We start from the raw sequence: 26085 nt of genomic DNA, 5'->3' as shown, positions 1-26085 counted from the left end.
ACAAAAAGAAGAGGCATGACAGGGTCTGCTCCCCTGAAGTGTTGAATCAGAAGATGATCCCCAGGTGCTCTCAGGCTAGCCGCGATATGGGCATAACTTGGAAGGATGAGCATTGACGCTCATCAGGAGGTCCAGTCCCTGTTCTTCAGAGCCGCCATCGACACCAGAGGCATTCAGAGAAGTGCAGAGCTTCCTCCAAATCATGGCACCCTTCTCTTCACTGAGGAAAACAATGTCCCCAAAGCAGGTGTTTAGTCCTTCTCCATCTCAGTGCAAACCTGCCATGACAGTGTGGCCATCTATGTCCCTGGCACCACTGGTGACTATGGTGCCAACGAGGTCAACATCCCAGCTGGTGCCGATGCAAGCACCCTTGGCACAGCTGCCACCTTAGTCTTTGGCTTAAGAGTTGTTCAACTCGTAGTCTGACTCCTACTTCTCTGGTTCAGGCAGGAGTTAGAGAGCCTACTCTTCCTCTCAGCCGGGCCAACTCTTGGCACAAGGGCAGTGGGCGACAGACTAGCAGCCGGAGCCAAAATTGCCCTTTTGAACCCCATGGGCTTTTGTGAGGGCCAGGAGCACATCATCTGGCCTTAGTCCTGAGCCCCATTGCTGCTGGAGGGATCAGGAGCCTCCCGCAGTACCACATTTGGCACCGTTGGCTTCACTAGTAGGAGCCCTGCCACAGGACGCATTGTTGGAGCAGCTAGTCTCCAGGGACCATTCCTTGTCAACACCTTTGGTCTTCTCAGCACCCGAGCCCCTTGGTGCTGGTGCCATCATCAGCTCTGGTGGTTTCACTGCCTTTTTGTTCAGTTCCATATACTACAGTGCCAACCATGGTGGCACCTATGGGACCTGGAGGGTTGCAGGTGGTGTTGGCGTTGACGGCTCATCCTCCTCTTCCTCCACCAGTGCAGGTCTTGCCACCTTCCTCTATGGGCTCATCTGTGCATAAGCAGACATTGTTGCTCTTTCCACCACACTGAGGGGTGAATGCACTGGACCCGGTGGCAGCCATGGTCATGGGCTTGCATGGTGCAGGCTGGCAACTCCTTATCTTCATCTCCAGACAAATCGGTCACTGGTTCTTCTGTATCCCCGGTCCTGGAGGACAGCTGGGCCCTCCAACAGCTGGTCCACCGGATAGCCCAGAGCTTTGGGGATACAGGCAGAGAAGATGAGGCCAGATTGATGATGGATATTCTGTCCTCATCAGTTTCCACCAGAGTGATATTACCTCTCATAAAGACCATTGCCCACCGCCAAAAACGTGTGGCAGACCCCTGCATCAGCCAGGCCATGGTGAGGAAAAATGAAAGGCGTTATTTTTCCCCTCTGCAGTGAGCAAACACTCTTATACTCACCTCTTCCTGACTCCCTGGCCATGGATGTGGCCAAGCACTGGGAAAGGCAAGGGTTCCAAGGGTGCTCACCCAAGAACAAGAGAGGCAAAGAGACTAGATTTATATGGTAGGAAAGTTTATTTGACTGGTGGGCTACAGCTCGCATAGGTAATCAGCAAGCCCTAGGGAGCAGGTACTCATACAATACTACCTCTTCCCTCTCAAAGTTTACAGAGTTCGTCCCTCCAGATGCCAAACCTGAGTTCAAGGTGGTTGTGGAGGAAAATAAGTTAATATCACGTGTGCCTTGCAAGTTGCATTGAACACTGCCAGTGCAGCAACAAGGGTAGTGGCATCAGAGGGCTACGTGAGAGAGCTCAGAGCTATCAGGTTGGCTTGGGAGGTGTTTCGGGACAGCCTAGCAGGGCATTGCATGTCAATGAGATGGGACGCCACGACAGCAATTTGTTATATCAACACATGGTGGAGGTGCACACTTCTCTCCCCTGTCAAGAGGTTTTCAGGCTATGGGAGTTCTGCATTCATCACAATTTTCCTGCAGGCCCATTACTTACCCAGGGTCCACAATACCATGGGGACCACTTCAGCGGGTCCTTCATGAACAGTGGTCCATTCACCCAGGTGTGCTACAATCAATTTTCCAAGTTTGGGGCTATCCCCAGGTGGAACTAATTGCCACACACCTCAGTGCAAAATGTCAAAGGTTTTGTTCTTACTGGAACCAGACTCCGGGTCCTGGGCAGATGCATTGACGTATCCTGGAGGGGAACCCTGCTGTATGCATTTCTTCTGGTTCCCTTCATCCATAGGGTCCTCCTCAAAATTCAAGTGTACCAAGCCTCAGCAATCTTGGTAGCTCCAGCGTGGGCCAGGCAACACTGATGCTCGGTTCTGTTGTACCTGGCAGTGTGGAAGACGACAACACTTACATTACACCTGCACCTATTTACTCAGGAGGAGAGGTGGCTCCAGCACCCCAACCTCCTGTCCCTTCACCTAACAGCATAGAATTCATGGCTGAGTGCCATGGAACTTTCCTGCTCAAACCCAGTGAGGGAGGTGCTTTTAATTAGTAGAAAGCCCACCATGAGGGCCTCTTACTTGAAGTGGAAAAGGTTTGTTTCTCCCTTTCAGGCCAGAGTCCCCTCAATTCTGGATTATTTGTGGCACCTACGTCAATTGGGGCCGTCCCTTTCCTCCATGAAAGTTCACCTGGCAGCTTTTTCCACCTTACATCCTGGTCTAGGCCATTTGTTGGTGTTCTCGAACTCTGTGGTTAAGAGATTTATTAAAGGCTTGGAGAAGGTTAGGCCATTGACGCAGGACCCGTTTGTCCTCCTGGGATCTCATTTTGGTTTTGCTAAGTTTACGGGGCTCCCTTTCAAACTTCCTGCTCCCTGCTGTTTCTAAGTCAACCAGGATATTTCATTAACTGTTTTTACCCTAAGACACATGCTACCACAAGGAAACAGAGTTTACATACCATAGGTGTCCATAGGGCTTTGGCTTTTTTACACAGTCAGGCCCAAGCCATTCAGGAAGTTGCAGCAGCTGTTCGTGGCTGTACCTGACAGGTGAAGGGCCTCCCAGTTTCCCAGAGAATTTTCTCCTATATAGTGCCTTGTATTAAGGAGTGCTATAAGTTAGCAGGCGTTCCCCTTCCTCACATCAGCACTCATTCTACAAAGGCACAGGCCTCTTCCATGCCCTTCCTAGCCCATGTCCCTATTCAGAAAATCTGTAGAGCTGCCACTTGTTCTTCCATTCACACCTTTTCAGCTCATTGCGCTAGCATGCAGCATACTAGAGAGGATGCTGCAGTGGGTAGGAGTGTTCTCCAGTCATTCCGGGGCTCTGACTCCTCCAAACATCAGCTTGCATTTACCTATATTGGAATGTGAATGAGCAATCACTCGAAGAAGAAAAGACAATTACCTATTTCCATAACTGGTGTTCTTCGAGATGTATTGCTCATATCCATTCCAAAATCCTTCCACCTTTCCCCACTGTTAGAGTACCCAGCAAGAAGGAACTCTGTGGGGGGGGGGGGGGGGGGGAAGGGAGGGGACTATATTGAGTGCTATGTCGGTGCCACTCCAGGGGGCACTGCACCAACCCAGCGGCTACCATCTAGGAGAAAACTTTTCCAGCAACTGGGCATGTGTGAGCACACACGCCTACATTGGAAAGGACATGAGCAACACATCTCAAAGAACACCAATTACAGAAGTAAGTAACTTTCTTTTTATAATTACAAAATAATGCACATTGAAAACATAATCCTAATAAAATATCTAAAATGATGTGGTCTCAATTAACTTTTTCCACTCAAGAAGGAAATCTTGGGATCATTGTAGATAGATGTCTGAAAACATTTACTTAATGTTCAGTGGCAGTCAAAAATGCAAAGAGAATGTTCGGAATGATTAGGAAAGGGTAAATGATAAGACAGAAGATAATATATTGTTTCTATATAAATCAGTGGTATGTCAGCATCTTGATAATGAATGTTGATCTGGTTGCTTCATCTCAAAAACCTTTATTATAATTTGTAAAGGTTCAGAAAAGGGCAACAAAAATGCTTAGATGCGTGTAACAGCTTCCATATGCAGAGAGACTAATAAGACTGGGACTTTTCAACTTGGAAAAGAGATGAGTTGGTTAAAAATATGAGGTGGAGGTATAAATCATGCCTGGTTTGGAAAAAAATAAATAAAGAAGTATCATTTACTACTACTTACAACACGAGTTTAAAACAGTATCAAAAGATGGGAGCTTTGAAAGTGTTGGTTTTTTAGGGTCAAAGTAAATTATTTGTTCATTGAACAATAAGATATGGCTGTGCATGAGTTTTATTGTATTTACTCTGAGTGTTATGGTAGATATGAAGCCAAATACTGAGTGCTATCAAATGAACCCATCTGTACTAGAAAATTACAACACAGTTTTTTGTCTGGAAAGTCTTATTGCAGTTATAAAAACTGCATGTTATTCTTCATTGGAAAAAGTGCCTGGTCTAGTTTGCTTTGTAGCAAAAATTTTGGCCGATTAGAGAGCAAAATTGATAGACGTTGCAGAAAACAAGATCCAGTCTTACTCAACTAAGGGGACAATTGCACACCATCTTAACACTGAGAAATGGTGGAGTAAAAGTAGACAATAAGATTGATCCTTGGGGTTCATAGGCTTTTTCTAGGAGGAAAGAGAGATAATTGTGTGCATTTTGTATCATGAAACCATGTGTTTGTTTAGGTTGGAAGCTTTCTGAGAATTTACAGTCTGCATTCAAAACATGCCAGTGCTGGGAACCAGCCTGATGTTTCCTATGTAGAATTTCATCTTCATGGAGGCACCTGTTACGGTCGAGGAATTAGAGTCCTGCCAGAAAATAATCCAGATGTTAAAGAACTAAGAGCGTGAGTTTCACAAATAATCTTTGAGACTAGTCTGGAAGTTTTAAATGAAGTGTTTTAGAATTTTAGTTCCAGTAAACATGAAACAATTCACATTTGTAAGTTCTTTGAGTACTGAATATATGTAAGCACCCAGCAGTTCTAGAATTGAAAGAGGTTGTCATTTGGTATTTCTGGTTAAACCTCTGTTGTCTGGCACTCTCTCATCTGGCAACATCCATAATCTAGAACGGTTTTAGTTAGCTAAATGACCACTTAACATGAGTGTGGCCAAGTTTCCTGTGCTCCCATAAAGTTCATTTACAGCCACCAATCCTGCCTCTCTGTGCTGTCATTTAGCTGTAATTTACCACTGAATGCGTTCTGAGAGTCCAGGAAGCAGTGGAAGTGTTGCTAATGCTGCTAAACAATATTGACCTCCTGTGGTCTGGCAAATTCTCATTTGCCACCAGTCAGGTTCCCAGGATGCCAGATTAGAGAGGTGCAGCCTACATTATACAACAGTTTTTAAGAGAGGGTAAATAAGTGAGGATTAAATTTTCCAACTGAAACTATAGGAGGAGTTTGGATTAACAAATTATAATTGTCCAAATTATGATTTGGCCAAGTTGCCAAGTGTTATAAACATAATCCTCTCTTAAAAAGTGGCATGCAGTCACTCAATAACCAAGGTGCCAGTTCAGCAAAGTAATTAAGCACTTGTTTCATGTGAAGCATGTGCTTGGGTCTAACTGTAGTCAGTAAGGTTTAAGACCATGCATAAAGCAAGGCACATCAATAAATACTTTATTGAATTGGGGCCCATAGGCAGAGAATTGTTGAGTAATCAAGGTCTCAATTTTATATTTGATTGGAAAGTCGGCACTTCCAGCAGCACAGTTTTCTCTCCCTGCTGTGTTGGATATTGATTCACAGTTTTCTCATACTTGAATCTTCAATAAACATGCCACTAGCCTTTGGATTCTTTTCTGTTTTTAATCTCCGTTCAAGAGTTTCTATTATACCTGAACATTGTAGCTTAACTTTATGAAGAAAATGTTCATATCTTTGATACCTTTAAGAGAGATTGAAAACCACAGAATATATATTCTTACCTTTAAAATCTTTTGTACTTTCTTTATAGATTCATGGATTCTGTGAGTCTTACAGAGAGTCAAAATGTGGAGAGCATGTCTTCAATGGAATTGGATGGCACTTTTGACAATCTGTCATGTAAGAGCAACCGCAAATTGGTTCATTCTTTCTTGCTGTGTAAAAACGGTAGCCTAGCCATGTTATTCTGAAAATATATTTATTGTTCAAGCCAACTAGCCACAATCGGTCAAAGAGCCACATGTGGCTAGTGTGTTGGACATGATGGCAGTATGCAGTTCTTTGTTAACAAATACAGAAAACAAGATTTGTGTGCAAATAAAATGGCAGCTCAAATGTAACAGGAAACATTGGCTGTACCACCATGCACTGGGTGGGGGTCTCCACAGGTAAAATAAATCTAAGCTAATTATTATTATATATGTATAGAGATACCTGCACACAATAAAGCTGCTTACTGTTAGTCTCTTCTCCTCCTATACTAGTGTTGCCCAACTGGTGTTCTGTGGAACCCCGGGGTTTCGCAATGTGAAAATAAGGGTTCTGCGAGAAAATTCCATTACAATAGCTGACTCCTCTGAAGCTCCCTGCCCTACCACTGCTGAAACAGTAGAACTAAATTTTACTGGTTTAATGGACAGGAGGGCAGCTTGAGGGGCCTGGCCATTAAACTAGCTAAATATAGTTCCATTATTTCAGTGGGGGCAGAGAGCCGTAGAGAGCCCCTCACTTGCTCGGCTACTCGATCAGCAACACCCATCCAGTGGGTGTGGCTTGGCTCACCCCCGCCCACCTCACCTCCACACTAGTCTTCCTTCCACTGGGTGCATGTGGCTGCCTGTTGCAGGCTCCCCAGTCAGTGCCACAGATGGCGTAGTCCCAGGGTCCAGTTTCAGGATGAGAGGGGTTAAGCCTGGAGATGGTGTCGGGGGGTAAAGCTTGGGGATAGGGGATGGATTTGAGGGCTGAGACATATAAAGCCTGGAGATGGGGGGTAGATTTTGGAGCCAAAGGGGGTAGAGCTTGGGAATGGAGGTCCACAAAACTCTTTCAAGTTTAAATGGGTTCTGTGGCCAAATAAAATTGGGAAACACTGTCCTGTACCATTTGGGCAAAACCTAAAGGGCACTGAAATAATGAAAAGCATGTCTTCTCCAGAGAATGGAAGGAACCCTCTTATGGTAAGAGGCATGATCAGATATAGACATTTATCTGTTGCAAAGCATAGTTTTAAAACAAATTAACTGACATGCTTATATGATACCTTTAAACTATTTGCTATTGGACTGTGTTTGGTCTCATTACTGGACACACAGAATACATATGAAAAATAAAAGAAAATGCCAGGTGCAAGCTAGGGATCAAAAGCAGACGGATTCTTGAATGATTTGGGGTTCAATCACCACTAACAATGGAAACAGTCAAGGGAAAGATTATCACATCTGGAAACTTCTTGACAAATGACATCAAGATATATATAAACATAGCTTTACACGGAGTGGCAAATTTTCATCAGTTATGACATGGATTTTTTTCTACTAAGTGAAACATAGCAATCATGTATAACTCATAATTAATAGCAATTATATAATGTTAAAAACTGATTAGCAGCAATATCCTACTCAATTAACACAGTTATTTTTCTTTCAATGCATGTTATTTCTTAACAGACCAGTCATATTCAGAGAGATGCCAGCAGTTATCTGTTACAGGTAGGAAATATTTTTTATACTGAGGTGGTAGATGTCTTATAAATAGTCTTGGATTAGAACGTTCTCTGTAAATGTCAGGAAATTTTTATTTCAGTGTATAGACACAGACTGATGAAAAAGTATATCCATTGATGATTAACAAAATTGACAGATGGTCCAGGTAACAAAAATGCTGTTAGAGAGCTCATGAAATTTTAATATAAGGATATTTGCTTTGCAGAGTTTGATATTTGACATTGACAGTTTCTGTTAGAAAGCTTTATATTTTTGAATCATTTCTGTCTGACCCTACATTATTTGAAGCCATTATAATTTCCCATATATATTAAAAGTTAAAATGATAAAAGCACAAAATCTAAAAATGAAAGTGGATATTGTCCATCACAATTATAAAAAAGAAAAAAATTTAATTCTGCAAAATCCAGTTGTAATAAGGATTGTTGTTCAGATGTTAGCTTCCGAAACTGTTGAAATAATTGTAATTGTCTACTTTCCATTGTAAAGGTTGTTTTTTAAGGAAGATAAGCATTTAAATGTATATAAAACTACAAAATACATTGTGAAGTTATGTCCGTGGGATGCTAATATATTAAACCTTTTATCTTAGTCTTCTCGTTGGAAGCATTTTGTTCTACCCACCTTGGTTGAAATATCGTAGTGCTTTATTTTCCTTGTATTTGAACATTTTTAAATGGGAAAAAATTATAACATTTTAAAAGTAATTCTTATTAAAATATATAGGGCTTTTCCCTACTTGAATCCTTTTCACCCAGGATTAAATCACTGTAGGATTTGGGAATATCTTACGTCTTAAAGACCAAAGGAACCATTTGAATCAGCGCACATGTGAAGCCAAGGCTATAGCCATAGCTCTACTTCTCAAGAGCTGTGATGGCTTAGCTGGTACATGTTGCTGCCACTCTTTTCATAGAAATTAACATCTGCTGGGTAAAAACTGGCATAGGTGCTCTAAGACCATCATTTTACCTTTTCCAGGGTTTGCAAATTTAACATTTGTGCCATAGAACGTGGAATGGTACCTGTAAACCATCAGTTTTAGCTACTTCTGTTCTCAGGTTCTGCAAAAGTAATTTCGTACATGTACTTATAGACTTTAGAATTGAAGAGAATATCTTAATCATTTTAAAAATAATAAAATTTCTAAAAATAAAATAAATGAAAATTATTTAAAAATATCTCTGTGATGGTCCCATGCACTCACCCTGTTGTTCACTTGTATTGTTCCAAATATTGTTTTCTTGATTAATAATTGTATATTTGTTACTTTACAGTATTAACAGATCATCAGCATTTAGAGGACACCACACTGAATACTATTTTGAATAGTGCAGTTCCTCAACAGTATCGCATTAGAGCAAAACTGAGAACTTTTAAACCACAGAAGCTCCATCAGTCCATTAAACTTTATTGTTCAAAATGCAACTCTCTGTAAGTGTTTTATATAATAACATTTTAAAGTTACAGACTGCTCAGTGTATTTTAGAAATCTTAGATAATTTTTTGAATATTTTCATCTTTCTTAACACTGAAGATGAGTTGAATTTAAAACCATCTGATTTCGAGCAAAGGTTTAGAAGTTTATTGAGATTAGTTGGGGAAAACTGTAGTCATATGGGATCTGCGTACTAAGTTCTATTCTAATTTCCAGAATTCTAATTTCTGTTCCAGTTCACAAATTTGTCACTTAATTTTGTCCTGAACCTAGAAACAAAATTTACCTAACCTTACTCTTACAATTTTTTCAGTAAACCAGAACATTTATTTGGAAATCACAATAATCTCTTTGTGTCCATGAGCAGTCCCTGTAAACTGAGCATGTGGGTGGGCTTCCAGAAGAGATTCAGATGCTGCCCAGCTGATTAGCAGAGTGCCTTCAGCTGCCCACATTGGGCAGTATGTGTTTCTATTAATGATGCACATCTGCACAAGGAATGGTGCACATAACAAAATGTATTCCATCCATGAATCACAAATATTAGAAGGAACACTGGTGTTCACATAATGGTCTGTGCTTTGGCTTTTAGAGTGCTAGAATGGAGACTGTCGTTTTATTTAAGTGAGAAAAATACCATTTGAAAACTGTCAGATATCAATTTTATCTTACTGTGTAAGTAAAGTCGTTTTTTGGAAAATTTCTGTTTCGAGAAAGTACAATTAATGTGTTAAATAAAAATATTATTGTTTTACCTTCTGGCTTTATTGTGAAAAACTGAATAGGCTGATAGGTTGTGTGTGTATCTAAGGCTATGTCTAGATTACAGGGATTTGTCAACAGAAGGTTTGTCGGAAGATAAACTGCCTGGATGCTCTTTCGGCAAAATGGCCAACCAGAAGTACAGCAGACAGGGCAGCCTGGTGTTCTGGAAGCCCTGTCTTTTGACAGAGGGTCCTATGGAATGTCCAAACTGGGTTTCTGTTGACAGATCTCTGTCAACAGAGACATTATTCCTCGTGGGGAGTGAGGTACAGCATATGTTTAACTTTAGATTACTCAGATGCTTAAAGTTAAGCCTATGCTGAGGTGTTTTGATAAAATGGCACCAGATCATTCAATTTCTTTCAAGATCAAGCCCTTTGTATTGGGAATATAAAGAGCACTTAGTACATCACTGTGCGTTGTTCTTCAAGTGATGTCCCCATGGGTGCTCCACTGTAGGTGTTGGGCTCATCCCAGTGCTGCAGATGGGAGAGTCTTCAAAGCTGCATCTGGCTGGTCTGTGTGTGCGGGGCCCCAGCATCTCTCCATTCACACTCTTTTGATCACGTTCTCAGACCGGCTCAAGCCAATTCATCTCAACTGCCCCAGGCTGCAGATGGATCTAACTGCCTCTCTTCAACTTAACTTCATGAGACTCAAAAAACTCTGTGTTCTATGTATAATTCTTCTTACTTATGTTCCTCAGTTCATTAGTTGTTTGCTTTAAAAAAAAATTAATGTTCTAAGTTTGTCTGTTCGTTATGCTTAAACCTCAAAGCTAAGTTTTCATTTTGGACTCAAGTTAGAAGTTATAGTTTGGACTTCATTTTTTCTACCATTTATTGTTTGCCAGCTACATAACCGCAACAACAATTGGGCTGCATTGAACCTTCTCACCACTCCGGGCTCACAAGGTTTTAAGAAAAGTCAACACTGCCATGAAGTAATGCCTGCCTCAGATGGTCACTCGGAGTACATAAGGTTTCTGGGAGAGGGTCACATCCCTCAAAAATGTCCACATTCATGAAACTAATGGCCAGGGCTCAGTGCGATTGAGAAATGTACCTAAAAATGATGTTATTTGACAAGACTCTTCAGACTTCTGCCAAAGAGACCACGAGGGTCCTGGAACAACCTGCACATAAATGCAGAGCCTCCTCTTTAACCACCATTCCCACCAAGAAATCTAAAACTTTGCCGACCGGGCTGTTGCCTGCTATAACACAGAGCACTCCTGAGGTCACAGTAAGTCCTGTCACCTCCAGAAGCACCATTTAAGTTCTAAAGCGTCTGTGAGGAGCAAAAGGGCAAAGTCCAAGGCACTGACACAGAAGTCTTCAGCTATGAAGCCCTCAGAAGCAAGAGTGCAGACATCTTCCTCCAAGTGCCCGGTTCCCAGCATCAGCACCGACAACATCCTTGGCTCCAAGACTGGCAACAACCCCAGCACTGTCATTTTCTTCATATCGCAGGGATCTCTCCTGGGACTGGCATAGGTGCTCTTATGAGCCGGTACACTCTTGCCACTCCAGCAGCTGTCGCTATCATGACCACTACCACCATTATTCTCGTTGGCAGTACTCCACTAGATGGGAATCATTTTGCAGGTGTCGATTGCAGGGTCACTCTATTGCAGGCTATGTCTCTCCTCGACTGTCACCTGTTCCGGCCCCATCTCCACTGCCCCAGTCACCATCACCCCTGTGGTTGGAAGTGGAAGAGGTGCTTGCATCGGACACAGAGGAGCAGGAGCCAGATGCATCTTGTCATCTTTGTCACATGACAAGGCCATCATTTCGGGGGACATTTTGCCCCTGGATGACATAAAACAACTTAATGAATTATTCGAAAGGGTGGCTATTAGCCGGGATGTACCACTCGCTAACGTACAGGAGAAATGGCGCTGGCTTTTAAGGAACCTACAGCCAGCGCAGTCTTCCAGAGTAGCCATACCCATGGAAGAGGAAATTATAGAGGCATCCGATGACATACGGAAGATCCCAGCTTCAGTACCTCCCGCTAACAAGAAGCTTGCTAAGAAATACTTCATTCCTTCAAAAGGGCTGGAGTTTCTGTTCACACATTTGCAGCCAAACTCACTGGTAATAGAAGCTGCAGTGCATAGATCACGTGCACCGTGTTAAGGGGAGCGACAATAGACAAGGGGTTCTGTTCCATCCTGGGCAACTTTCCCAACATATTACTATGGATGCCTCCTTACAAGGGTGGGGAGCCCACATGGATGCCGTCCCCATTCAGGGGGGATGGTTCCTCCAGGAATGCCTGCTTTACGTCAACCTACTGGTACTCAGAGACATTCTCAGAGCCTGCCAGCATTTATGGCAGTACTTTCAGGGTATTATGGTAGAAATACTAACAGACAATGTGGCAACGATGTACTATATCAGTCGCCAGGTTGGGTCCCGTTCACGCATCCTCTGCGTGGAGTCAGTCTGAGTTTGGAATTGGTGCATTTGGAATGACATCATGCTTGTGGCATCTTACTTGGGCTCAATGACGCTGCAGCAGCTTCGCTGAGCGGATGCTTCACACTGGATCATGAGTGGGAACTCCAAAGTTGTCCGCTTCCTATTCCAATATTGGGCACTCCTCTTATCAACCTCTTTGCCGCCTATCACAACAAGAAATGTTGCCATTACTGCTTCAGAGTGGGAACAGGGCACGGGTTGCTAGGCAACGCATTCTTAAGGACATGGGAGGGCCCTCTCTTTTATGCCTTCCCTCCATGGTACTCATTCCCAGAGTACTTCACAAGGCCAGAGTGTACGGCACCACCATGCTATTAGTGGCCCCTGCATGGGCTCGACAATACTGGTTTTCCCTGCTGCAGTGAATGTCATCATGTCCTCCATAGCCTCTGCCCCTCCTACCAGATCTTCTAATGCAGAACTAGGGAACCCTACAACATCCTCAGATATGCAGGCTACACCTTACAGCTTGGTTCCTAGTTGGTTCAATGAATCTGAATTCCTCTGTTCTACACAAGTCACGGAAATCTTAGAGTATAGCAGGAAGCAAACCACTAGGACTTCTTACCTTTCCAAGTGGTGCAGGTTTGCAGGCTGGTGCTCAGTACAGCACGAAGAACCACTGATGTCTCCCCTTTATGCTATTTTGGACTACATCATGCACCTAAAAGCTTCGGGATTGGCACTAACCTCCCTAAGAGTACATCTTGCTGTGATTATGGCGTTTAGAGGGCACAGAGATGGGTTCTCAGTGTTTGTCCACCCAATCACTAAAAGATTTTTCAAAGGGCTGACAAATATGTACCCTCCATGCAAACCAACCTGTCCCCCATGGAGCCTTGACTTAGTACTATGGGCATTGATGAGGCTGCCGTATGAGCCCCTGGCTACTACCCTTCTTAAGTTACTTACCAGAAGATAGCTTTTCTTCTCACCATCACATCTGCCTGTAGAGTCAGTGAAATATCAGCCCTTAGGGTGGGGCCTCCATACACAATCTTCACTAAGGACAGAGTAACCCTCAGATATCACCCAGCTTTCGTTCCAAAATCTGCTTAGATTTGCACATCAACGAACCAATAATTTTACTTGCATTTTATCCTAAACCACGTTCATCACCACAGGAAACGTCACTACATACTTTAGACGTACACAGGGCATTTGCTTTCTGTGTAGACCGGACAAAAATGTTCTGGAAAACAGACCTCCTTCTGGTTTCACTGGCAGAGTCCTCCAGGGGCAAACTCCTATTGTCCCAATGAATAGCTCATATCATCTATGCGTGCATCACTCAATGCTACTCTTCCAGCCAGACACCTCTCCTAATGCAACCACAGTCTCATTCCACGAGAGCAGTGGCAGCCTCGACTGCTTTTCTGAAGGGAGTTTCCTTAGAGACATTTGCAAAGCACTTACCTGGTTATCCCATGACACCTTCATGAGGCAGTACGCCACTCAGAACCGATGAGCTACAGACACTTCGCCAGCCACAGCAGTCCTCTCCACTTCAATTACACGGTGACTCCTTTCTCCCCTCTCCTATGGTTGGGGAACTGCTGGGCAGTCACCTACAGTGGAGCACACATGGGGACGTCACTCGAAGAAGAAAGTGAAGTTACTCACGTCCGTATAGTTCTTTGAGACATGTCCCCCCGTGGTGCTCCACTATGCATCCTCCTTTCCGCTGTGGAGTCTCCCTTGTTGTCAGTTTTTCAGATTCCAGAGCAGTTTCTAGGAACAGGCTTCAGCCGGTCTGTGCACGTGATCAGAAGAGCGCAGACCGGACGGATGCAGCTTTGAAGAGTCTCTGATATGTGGCACTGGGATGAGCCCAGTACAGTGGAGTGCCCACGAGGACACACATCTCGAAGAATGATAGTTACAGCACCGAGATAAGTAACTTTGCTTTATTATCGGTGCTTAATGTTCATCTTCTGAGACTTTCTTGCAATATGTTATGTATATGGAAACTTTCAGCCCAAGGTACTTTACAAACAGAGCTAAACTCTGGCTACATCTGTAAACACAATGTAAAATTACAGCCAGAGTGGGGAGTTTTATCATGTTCCTGCCTCCCCCAAACCTGCAGAATGACTATTCTGAAGGTGCTCAGTAAGAGGAGCAGAGGAGAGGAGCATTTAGTCATGCTACCAAGGGATCTATATAGTCCAAATCCTCATATATAAAAATAGCTAGAGCTGTGCAAATCTGCTGATATCTGTTTTAGATCACATTTTTGCAGGTATGAATGTGGATACAAATTTTACATCCATGCTGGGCTCTAATAAAGGCCTGTTCCCAAGCCCTGTGAAGTCAGTGGGAATTTTTCCATTGCTTTCAGTGGCCTTAGGTGATGGTATTAAGCTGTACCCTTGCTGATAAACAGGATTAGCTTTCTTGGCACGCAGGGGTGGGCTCATTAATGTAGGACTAGTTTTCTTGGAGTTTCCATGCACGACACTCCAGGCTTGTGTTGCAAACCTTCAATTCCTACAACTTGTTGAAAATTATCTTTTTCAAAGATCAGTGTGGAAAGGTGAATCTTCTTGTATCTGCTGTTGTTAAAATGATATTTCAATATCTTGTTTGTTTAAAATACTTCATTTCAACTACAAGATTATTGAAAGAGAAGTTACTACTATTTACCTGTTGCTTTCTAAAATGCTTTAGGCAAGAAGTTCCAGATGCAGATGATTTTGACTTAATATTAAGAGACTCTGCAGCTACAGCTCCAAATCCAGAAGTACAAGATGCATTGTGGTATGAGTCTGCAGTATGGGATACAGAAAATCAGGGGCAAAGAAAAATAGCTGTTCATTTTGTGAAACATGATGAGCTGCTTCAAGAGCCAGAGGATACTTTAATTATGGTACAAGGTAATGATTCAATTACAGTTATGCCATCAAGACTGTCACAGTGATCTTTTCCACTAGATATTTTGGATTTAAATATTTCTGATTTTAAAACCAAAATTAATTTTCTTTAAAAAACAAACGTACACAATAGCATCAGCTTTAAGAGATGGTAAAATACATTCAGATGTTAAAGTTAGAGATGGTTGGCTGAGTCTCTAAATTTTTCAGATAAAATCAAACTTACAAAAAATCATGGGTTTGGATTTCTGTAACACAGACAGAAGTCAGATGCCTTTGCTTCTGATAAATCGATACCAAGAAACACGTTCATGGTGCAGTTTGTACAGTCTTTATTAAAAAAAAAAAAATCTTCAGCTGGACTTCCAGGTGGGCTCAATTCTGACTTGAAATGTGATTGCAGTCATACCAGAAACCTTCAAATGTGGATAAATAAAAGGTTTCTGATCATGCACACCCACTATTAACTTTGTCAGCCTCTGGATGTCAGTGTTGTGTCACATAAATAAACCTGAATCAGTGGTCTTTTTCATCCGATTGCTTTCTAGGAGGAGCAGGAAAAAGGCCATTTAACTTTAAACAAAACAGTTTAGGCAAAGATATAAATAAGGATAGAATAGAATATAAATAAGAAGTATTTGTATGGCTTCACAGTTTGAATTTAAAACAAGGTCACAGTATTCCAGTAGATCAGTGTGGAAAGGCAAGAGTGACTCAGTTGTCACGTTCCATGGACAGATCATGAGGCTTAATAGCAAAGCCTCCTCTCCTGGTACTTATCTTATTATCTGACTAATTTTAACAGTAGTCTGCTTTGTGAAGTGTCCCCATATTCTGCCATCTGTTAATATAATTTTCTTCCTTTGTAAGAAAGCTGTTCCCCCGTTTCTTTGTCTGTTTCCTCCTAAAATAAGCAAACAGTGCCCAGAAGCTGCATGTTTGAGAGCATGCGCACATGGAGTGGAAGTAAAAGACACAATTGTAAATCTTCATATATTTACCAAAAGAAGCTCTAGCTGACCGGTGTTTCAGATCTTTTTTTTCTTCAGAATACTGACAATGGAGGATGCCCCCCCCCAACCAAAAAAAAAAAAAGCAGGGGAGGAAATAGCTGCTCACAGAATTTAGGCTTTTTACCTTTTTCATTTACAAGTTCTGAGAGGAGTTTTTGAGTGTTCCCAGATACAGCCTCCCTTAATTTCTCCACTTACACACAAGAGCAGAGATCTAGATATTGCTCTTGGAGTTGCATAAGCAGCTTGCTTTCATACAATATGAGATCCTCCCTTCCCCCAGGGACCATATGCTGAACCATTTTACTTCCATGGGGTTTTTTGTCTCTGTTCATCTGAGAGTTGGGACAGGGCTAAATGCAGGGAAGACATTCACTGCTAGGTCCACCTTAATTTAAACAACTTCTAATGAACGTAAATAGAACTAATTTCTGGCAAACCTTAACAAAGATGAATTTTAAGCTACTGATGGCATTTACATTAATGTGTACTCTTCATCTACTGCAGGTTTTGTACAGTAAGTTCACTCTGATTTATTTCAATGGCAGGTATTGTTAATCTGACATATTTGTTGTTGTTGATTTGTTAGTACACTGTATATATTGTCTAGAGTGGCCTTATATTCCAAATACTTTTAAATTATGGAGGTATCCCAGTGGTTCCATAATTATAGCTATATTATGCTTAAGGCATGATTTAAATCCTTTGTCTGACCATAACATTTGAAGCATTGTGTTCTGAAGAGCTTGTTGCTATGGCACTGGACTGGATTCTATTTTTGGCTGTGCCGTGTAACCCTGAGCAAGTCATTTCATGTCTTTGTGCCTCTGTTCCCCAAGCTTTGTTCATCTTTTATGGTTAAGTTATAGGTAGGTACTGTCTCTTACTATATATTTGTACAGTGCCTAGCATAATATGGTCTTATTTAGATGGCTTCTCTAGTCTCTCCTGCGTGATAATAACTTTAATAACAATAAAAAAGAGACAGAGCCATAATTCCTATAATAATGTTTTTGTAAGATCTTAAATCTAATATAAGCAAAAGTTGTTTTTGCAGAAAGTTACTTATTTAGGAAATCCACTGCTGTATTTCTTCATAAAATTATAGAATCATAGGGTTGGAAAAGATCTAAGGAGGTCATCAAGTCCAACTCACTGCTGAAAGTCCAACTGATCCCCTGGAAGATTGACCCTGTATGGACCTGCAAAATCGTCACAGTTGACCCTTCTACTCGTCACAAGAAACTCTCCCATCGACCTTCCACACTGTGGATAGCCAAGTTAGACAAGTGCAGATGCATCAGTTTTAACTATGCAATTGCCATAGCTAGAATTATGTATCGGTGGTTAACTTACTTTGCCTAGTGTAGACATAGCCTAATCATCTCAGCCAGGGCTTTGTCAGGCCAGGACGTAAAAACCTGAATTTTACCACCTCCCTAGGTAACCCATTCCAGAGCTTCACCACTCTCCAAGGCTACATCTACACTAAGAGAAATCTTTGAAATAGCCATGCTAATGGCCATTTCGAAGATTACTAATGAGGCACTGAAATGCATATTCAGCACCTCATTAGCATGCCACCTGCTGCAGCTCTTCGAAATTGCAGCGTCGCTCCTGCGCAGCTCGTCCAGACAGGGTCCTTTTCGAAAGTACCCTGCCAACTTCAAAATCCCCTTATTCCTATCAGTGCCTTAGTAGTAGTCTTCGAAATGGCCATTTGCATGGCCATTTCAAAGTTTTGTGCCAGTGTAGACACAGCCCTAGTGAAACAGTTTTTCCAAATATCCAAAGTACACCTCTCCTGCTACAACTTGAGACCATTGTTCCCTGTTCTATCATCTTTCACCACTGAGCATAGCCTCTTTCCAACCTATTTGGAAGCCCCCATTCAGGTAACTAAAGGCTGCTATCAAAATTCCCCCCCGATTCTTCTCTTTTGTATACTAATTAAGCCCAAATGCCTCACCCTTGCCATATATGTCATGTGCTCCAGCCCCCTAATCCTTTTTGCTCCCTTTACTGGATTCTCTCCATGCATCCACATCCTTCCTGTAACTTGGATCCCAGAATTGAGTGCAACACTCCATACGTGGCCTCACATAAAGGGAAATAATCACTTCCCTAGATCTGTTAGTAATGCTTTGACTAATTCATCCCAGTATGTCGGAAGCCTTCTTGGCTACAAGGGCAGACTGTTGGCTCATATCTTTCCTGTTATCCATACATGAACTAACTAGTTTATGAAATAATTGTCATTTAGCCAAAAGATAGTGGTTATTGTATGCACAACAGTAATTATAGGGTTAAGTTTATCAAACTGGTTCTTGTGGTTACAAGGAAACACAGTTACATTGGTCTGAGGTCCGACAGTTTCTACATTCAATCCAGCAGCCATATCAAACAAGCACTGCTGTGAATGAGTGCCCTATGGTCATTTTAAGAAATTACATTCCTATATCTCTAACGGTTAAAAATGCATGTCATGACAGTAGGGTCAGAAAATTATAGCTTCCCTTGTCATCACCAGTGCTATAAAGCTTTCATTTCTAATCTTGGGCTGCATCTATGCTAAGAGATGAATTCAAATTTAAAGCAGTTACCTCAATATTACCACATGACGGTCTTCACTTAAATACCATTAGCTTGATTTTGGGAGCACTATATCGTGATTACAATATCACTTTTACCTGATGGATATAACATCAAGCTTGAATTCAAAATTTCGGTTAGAGGCCAGCGTGGAAGCACCACATCTTGAAATCGAATTTGTTAGTCTGCAGAGGTGTCCCATATGTATCCCACAATGCCCCTCAGTGGTCTGCTTTGGCTGCTGCTCTCCAGATGCACCAGACTTAGGTAACAGGAACACTGTGAATTTCAAAGCAGGTGCAGCAAGCCTGTGGCTGTGACCTCATGTTTGTATGAGAGCCTGAGAAATGTATTTCTTTCTTTGCAATGAGCGCTGTGAGCATATCTACCCATTACAAATATCCCTTTCAGGGAGTTTGTGATTCTATTTCTACACTTGTTATTTTTGTGAGCTTCCTGGCACCAGCCACTGCCCCAACACACCAGATGTCATGCTTGTATAAGATGCTGAGAAACTTCTTCTCAGTGGTTTACATTTGTGCACGAACCCTCTTCCCTCCTCCACAGGCGCCACGTAGTCAGTTGCCCCCAGCCCAATAAAAGGACATGCCTGGCTGTTCGGTGCTGACCATGATGCCAGGCAGCGCAATGTCCTAGCTTGTGTGGGAAAGAATTTTTGGGGCTTGCAGCTGCTGCAGGGGGAAGTCTTCCCCAGTAACTAAGGTAGTTGGGGGGACCACTTCAACTTGCCCCTCACTAAACCTCCCCACACTCCTAGCGAAGGACCAGTGGTGCTTGCAGCTGCCAGTGGGGAAGTCTCCCCTCTAGTGGTCAATTGCAGAAGAACTTTGTATGTGAAAGCTTAGGGGTCATGAGGCACAGACCCCCACCCTCCCTTCCCTGGTCTAATGAGTCAGGAACAGGCCTCAGGGAAAAACTACTAAACAAGAACAAGGATGGCATTGTAGAAGAACAATTTGTAGATAGAGATAAGCAGAAGGGTGCAAACATGCACGAATCTTGTATGATGAGATGTGGTAAACACATAAGCAGTGTTAAATAAAAAGTGATAGAACCAATAACAAATCAATAACTGACAGTTAAGGAAATACCGTAAATGATAACGAGTGACCTAACAGAACTGTATAATGAGGCAGAAAAACTATAAAAGCAACACAGAAACCAATGCAATTTGGACTTCACTGATGGGCAACAGCACCAGTGCCTCAGAAGATAAAGGGCAATAAACTGCTTATGGTTAACAGGTATCTTGTCAGCATGTTTTGTACTCAGAGAACCCAGTGTTGAACCTGAGACAACTTTTGACTGTAACATCCCCTTAGCGGCTAAGATATTTGGAGGCTTGCTGCCACTGGGGGGGATGTCTACCCTGGCGGCTAAGATCGTCTGGGGACTACTTCGTCTACTTCAACATTCCAAGCGGCTTTGCAGCCACAGACTACAGCACTAAATTTGCAGGAAACGTAGGGAAAGAAAAAGCACAGTGTAACTTCAGTAACATTACTTTCAGCTCTGCTATCATATCAGCTACTAATCTCATCATGAAATATGTTTAAAGCATATGTTCTACAGTTTGAATCTCTCTAGTTGGGCACCCTCAGTACCTGACTGGTCCTGAACCGGAGAATTTGCTGAACACAGGGAGGTCAATATTGATTAGCAGTGTTAGCAACCCATCCACTGCTTACTAGGCTCTTAGAAGGCATTTAGAGGTAAATTAGACCTGAGTAACAGAACAGAACACTGAGAGCCTGGACTGATGGCTATAAACAAACTTTGTGAGACGTTGAGAAACTTGGTCACACCCGTGATAAGTGGACATCTAACTAACTAAAGTCATGCTGGACCACAGATATTGCCAGACCAGAGTAGGCCAGACTAGAGAGTGTTCAGCCTGTAGTAACTTACAATTTTGTATGTGAAACAATGTGGAGGTATTAAGATTTTGATGTCTGTGTGTGCAGTAATGAGTCACTTTTAAAATTTTGTGATTGTTTCTATATTTGTAATACATGCATTATACTAAGGAGTTCCATCAACACTAACATCTGTACAGTGATGAATTACGGATGCTGAAATGGGTGTCTGTTATGCCAAGAAAAATAAATCAAGTAATTTAGTATTGTGGTGTGATTCTGCAGTATGGGATGCAACTGAGTGAACTCTTTTTGCTTTTGATAGGAGGGACGCTAAATGAAATTAGAAAACTTTCAAGAAGATTTAAATGTATTATGCCTGTGAAATCATCAAAGGAAGATCTTGAGTTACTAGACCTTGCAGCTCCATTCCTTTTACAAGGGAAAATTTGGCATTATGGGTAGGTTAAAAGAAAAAGCTTACTTAATAGTTCAGAAGTAATTATAATTACATGTATAGAAAGTTGGCTTCACTAACATATATTCCAGCGTCAATCACAAACAGCTGTTACTTTACCTTGTAAAGGTTGTTCTTGAAAAGAATCTGTGATTATCTGTGGCAATTGCAAAAGTTAAAATTGTGTGGAAGAAGAACACATTGATCTGAACTCTGAGCATGAAACTTATGCAAATACTACTTTAGTTAAATGATAGGCCCAAGAAGATCAATAACAGAACACCACTTGTCATCACCTATGGCCCCCAACTCAAACCCCTGCAATGCATCATTAAAAACCTATAACCTATTCTAGATCATGATGCTACACTCCAGAAGGTCCTAGGTGACAGGCCTGTCCTCTCCTATAGACAACCTCCTAACCTAAGAAAGATTGTCAGTAGCAATCACAAGCTACACCACAGTAATGCTAACCATGGAACTTTTCCTTGCAACAAACTCCACTGGCAACTTTGTCCACATATTTATACTGGGGATACCATCACGGGACCTAACCGTGTTAGTTACAAGATCAAGGGCACATTCTCATGTACTTCGACCAACATTATGTATGCCATTATGTGCCAACAGTGTCCCTATACAATGTACATTGGACGGACTAGGCAAAATCTTTGCCAAAAAATGAATGGACACAGAGCAGACATCAGGAATTTCAATACACATAAGCCGGTCAGTGAACACTTCACTGGAGTGGGCCATTCTGTTAAAGAACTGAGAATGTATGTCTTAGAACAAAGAGACTTTAAAAACAGATTACATAGAGGAAGTTCTGAATTGGAATTCTTATTCAAATTCGACACATTAACACTTTGTATGAACAGAGACACCAGTTACCTCACACATTACAAGGACTGCTTCCCTTCCTTGATGCTCATAATTATCTCAGGCAGGACAATTAACATCCCCCAACCCAAAGCCCCCTCTTTCAGTTCTATGTCCTTGATTTTTCATTTTTATTGCAATTTTTTTTGGACCTCTGTACTCATAAATGTCAGTCTGTATTGGAAACAAGATGCACCTGATGAAGTGAGTCTGCCTCACAAAAGCTTATCACTGAATAAATCATTTTGTTAGTCTTTAAGTGCTACATTTCTGCTGTTTTTGTTTTGTTGGAGTACAGATTAACATGGCTACGTCTCTGTTACCACTATAGTTATGTACTACTATTTGCAGTAGCTAACAGCATATATATATATATATATATATTTTTAACATCAACATAGGTTGAACAAAGTTTATTGCCAGCTCACAGATTTTCCTATAATTTTTGGATGGTAGCTAGGGGTAGGTGGGTTTCCTTTAGGGCTGATGCTTGTAGCAGGTGGAGGGTGAAGGAGCTTATGGGCCTCGAGGGTCAGGCAGCTGTGCTGTCAGTGCTTGAGAGGGGAAGAGGACTCAGGCAGGGAGTCAATTCTGTGCCTCACTGGACTTTAAACAGAGCACCATAGCCACTACTTGATGATACGCAAAGATGGTTATTTGAACTTACCAGCTTTTTCTGCTTAAAAATAGAAAAATTATTGGCCATCAAGAGATGCCTACTTATATGCCTCATTGCACTTTGACACTTTAGGTTTCTGGAGTGCACCAGTGCTAAGTATTATGAGCTTTGAGCATGTCCATGTGATCACTGTGAGTGATTGAAGCCCAACTTTGCAGGTGGGGCCTGCAAGTATTTCTTTGTCTCTAGGCATCTGTCTCATAAGAGCCCTCACAGCTATTCCATAGGGGAGGTATTTTTCCTTTTTATCTTTGTGTGTTAGTGCAAATATCAAAAAATCATACTAGTTCCTATGAAGTCTTTCAACTTCTTAGGGGCCTCGTTAGATCTGACAAGAGCCCTACCTTTTGTGCCTTGAGATGGATTTGAGATCTTCTTCAGGCAGTACACCTAGTCAGGTCCAGATGAGCAGGAGTGGTAGTTCTGCTTTTCGCCTGATGGTAGCTCGTAACCTAGTTGCCCTGTTTGCATGGTGCAGATATGTCCCTTGCAGTCTGTTGAGTCTACTGTGCATACCAAATCATGGCCCATACATGACCGTTTCCCATATTCAGTAGATTCAAGATTGTGGTGAAAGCTCCCAAAGTTTGTCCTGAAGAGAAGCCCATTCCATAGCTAGCACCTTGATTAATGTTGTGCGCAAAAGTCTCTAACCTTTTATGGGGAGCTCATTTAGGAAACTTGAAGATTTGTGATGTTTCAAAGCCTCCCTTCTGTGTACTTACTAAATCTCAATATGTGAAGGGTTTGGACACTAATATGAAATATTTACCAAGGTATCGTTGCCGTATGCATGATCTTTAAATTTGTGGACATTTATGCACTTAAAATCTCAGCCTTCATAATTGACATTAACAGTTTTACATTTAATCTCTGTAGAATTTTTGAATATTGTCTTACTGCCAGTTTAGCTGGATGACACATTTTGGCTACATCTACACTAGCCAGAAACTTCAAAATGGTCATGCAAATGGCCATTTCGAAGTTTACTAATGAAGCCCTGAAATACATATTCAGCGCCTCATTAGCATGCAGGCAGCCGCGGCACTTCGAAATTGATGCAGCTTGTCCAGACGGGGCTCCTTTTCGAAAGGACCCCGGCTACTTCGAAGTCCCCTTATTCCCATCTGCTCATAGGAATAAGGAGACTTCGAAGTAGCCGGGGTCCTTTCGAAAAGGAACCCCATCTGGACGAGCCACGCGGTGGCGAGCTGCATCAATTTTGAAGTGCCACGGCCACCCACATGCTAATGAGGCACTGAATATCTATTTCAGCGCTTCATTAGTAAACTTCGAAGTGGCCATTTGTATGGCCATTTCAAAGTTTTTGGCTAGTGTAGACACAGCCTTTATGTAACAATTGAAAGACACAAATTATTTTATGCATCTTACATATATTAAATCAAATTATGCTATAATTTACTCCACTGTCAAGCCAGATTGACTTGAACTGATTTGAAACAGGTATCAATAAAGTGGGAGCAATATTAGGTCCACCTATTCTACATAACAAATTTGCTTTTAAAGCTAACCTTAAAGATAATAAATGTCCATTTTATGTGGCAACTGTACATATTGGCATAAAAACTTATTTTGAAAGTGGAATATTGCTATTGTAATTTTGGTTCTTGTGACAAGTGAAAACAATATGGACACATCCCTCAATTTCAGATACTTCTATCTACTTACAAAATTTTACTGTAACTGCTGTCTTACATCCTGTTAAGTTTGAGGATAATTCATGATTATTCCATGAAGAAATAGAAGAGGTTCTTTTAATAACTCATAATTAAAATATTTGGGGCATTTAAAAAGCCAAATTTCTATGCTAATAATGTTGTAATCCAATTATGTGTTAAATACATAGTACTGTTTCAGATTTATTACTGTTATGATTTGTATTAACAAAAAGTAAGAATATGGTATTGGTGCACAGTCGTTAGTCTTTGTTATTTAATTAGGCTATTTCATGAGTCAAAATAACTTACTTTTTGTAGGTGATGATTCCTAAGGAGCATTATTATAGTTTAGTACTTTAGATGTTGTGTAAAGCTGCTCCGCTTAAAAATACTGTCGTGAAACTGGACCTTTTCATAATGGAGTTCCTTTTCATTTGTACTGAGTAAATTTATTGGAATAAGCTTGTTTCGCCCAGCAGGAAAAAGCTATTTGTGTACAGACTTCAAGGTGATGAATGATCAACATCTTACTTTAAATGTCAGGTGCAAACATTGTTCGAAGCAGAAGACTGCCCAGAGTCTCAGTTCCCTTGCCGCGGATGAGCATCCATCATGGGAGCCAACTGAAATAGCACGAGGTTAGCTAACTTAATTATGACCTGAAATAAATTGTGCCTGGATTATTAAGGTTAGATACTATTTGTCTCACTGAATGAATGAATCTTTTCTGCAGATCTTGGTATTCCCTATGGACGCTTGTGTATATGGATCTATGCAATTATTTCCATTTTATGGGCTGGATTAAAATATTTGATTACATTCTTAACTGAAAACCTTTTTACCTGTAGGAATGTGAGTGTTTAGTGTTTATTCTGCAGTGGGTGGCATTTTTAACAGGTAAGGTAGTGCAGGTATTGTGGATCTTCAGTTACAGGCATTCAAATATCTGTAAGCATCAGTTGTTTAGATGCAAACATCTAAAGTATGTTATGAGCCCAAAGTGAAAAGTCTTCCCTATTTTACAACTGTAAATTCATTTCAATGGAGTCTAGATTCTTAGGCTATGTCTGGACTGCAGGCTTTTGTCATCAAAGCTTCTGTCAACAGAAGTTTTGTCAACAGAGCACACGTCCAGACTGCAGATCTGTCGGCAGAGATCTGCTGGTTGGGAGTGTGCTCTTGGCATCCCTGTGCACCTTATTCCGTGAATAAGAAGGGATGTCTTGGCAGAGGGGGGGTTTCCAACATATGGCCCTGTATGGACCGGCCCAATGTCGGGAAAGCCCCTCCTGACAGAACTGTCGGCGGGAGATACGCAAATGTATTGCACAGTTTGTGTATCTTTTGCAGACAGTTCTTGGCAACCTAGACATAGCCTTACTAAATCAAATTTCCTAAAAGTGGCCTAGTCTGGAATCATCAGGAGATATTAAATAAGTGGTACCTACACAGGTTATCCACTTTTTTCTTGAAAGAAACTTTGTATTCTCACATAACTGTTTAAACATATACTGCTGTTATTTTTTTACTTATCTTATTAATTTGTTTTATTTTTAAATATGGGAATGTATTTCTAGTTTTATGTGATTATAGACTATTCACATACAGAATCAGGATCATAGAGATGAATGGCTGGAATGGATCTCAAGAGGTTATCTAATTCAGCCCCATGTGTCAAGCCAGAACCAACTAAACCTAGACCAAGCCTGACAGGGGTTTGTCTAACCTGATTTTAAAAGCCT

General features: G+C 41.5%; 1 protein-coding gene across 4 annotated transcripts in view; it reads left to right on the top strand.

The window, feature by feature from the left end:
• Positions 1-26085, top strand: part of POT1 (protection of telomeres 1) — a 166747-nt gene that overhangs the window by 129847 nt on the left and 10815 nt on the right. For all 4 annotated transcript variants that reach the window (XR_012643941.1, XM_074984120.1, XM_074984119.1 and 1 more), the window contains 7 exons: positions 4620-4783; positions 5904-5992; positions 7543-7584; positions 8877-9033; positions 14962-15167; positions 20972-21107; positions 24887-24981. Coding sequence is in view for 3 of the 4 variants with exons in the window: in XM_074984120.1 (XP_074840221.1) it covers positions 4620-4783; positions 5904-5992; positions 7543-7584; positions 8877-9033; positions 14962-15167; positions 20972-21107; positions 24887-24981 (889 nt within the window). In the remaining variant the exon portion in view is untranslated. The remainder of the gene's footprint in view (positions 1-4619; positions 4784-5903; positions 5993-7542; positions 7585-8876; positions 9034-14961; positions 15168-20971; positions 21108-24886; positions 24982-26085) is intronic.

Source organism: Carettochelys insculpta, chromosome 1 (assembly GCF_033958435.1).
Source record: "Carettochelys insculpta isolate YL-2023 chromosome 1, ASM3395843v1, whole genome shotgun sequence".
In the NCBI taxonomy this organism is placed as follows: domain Eukaryota; kingdom Metazoa; phylum Chordata; order Testudines; family Carettochelyidae; genus Carettochelys; species Carettochelys insculpta.
This window is presented reverse-complemented; position numbering and strand designations above follow the sequence as displayed.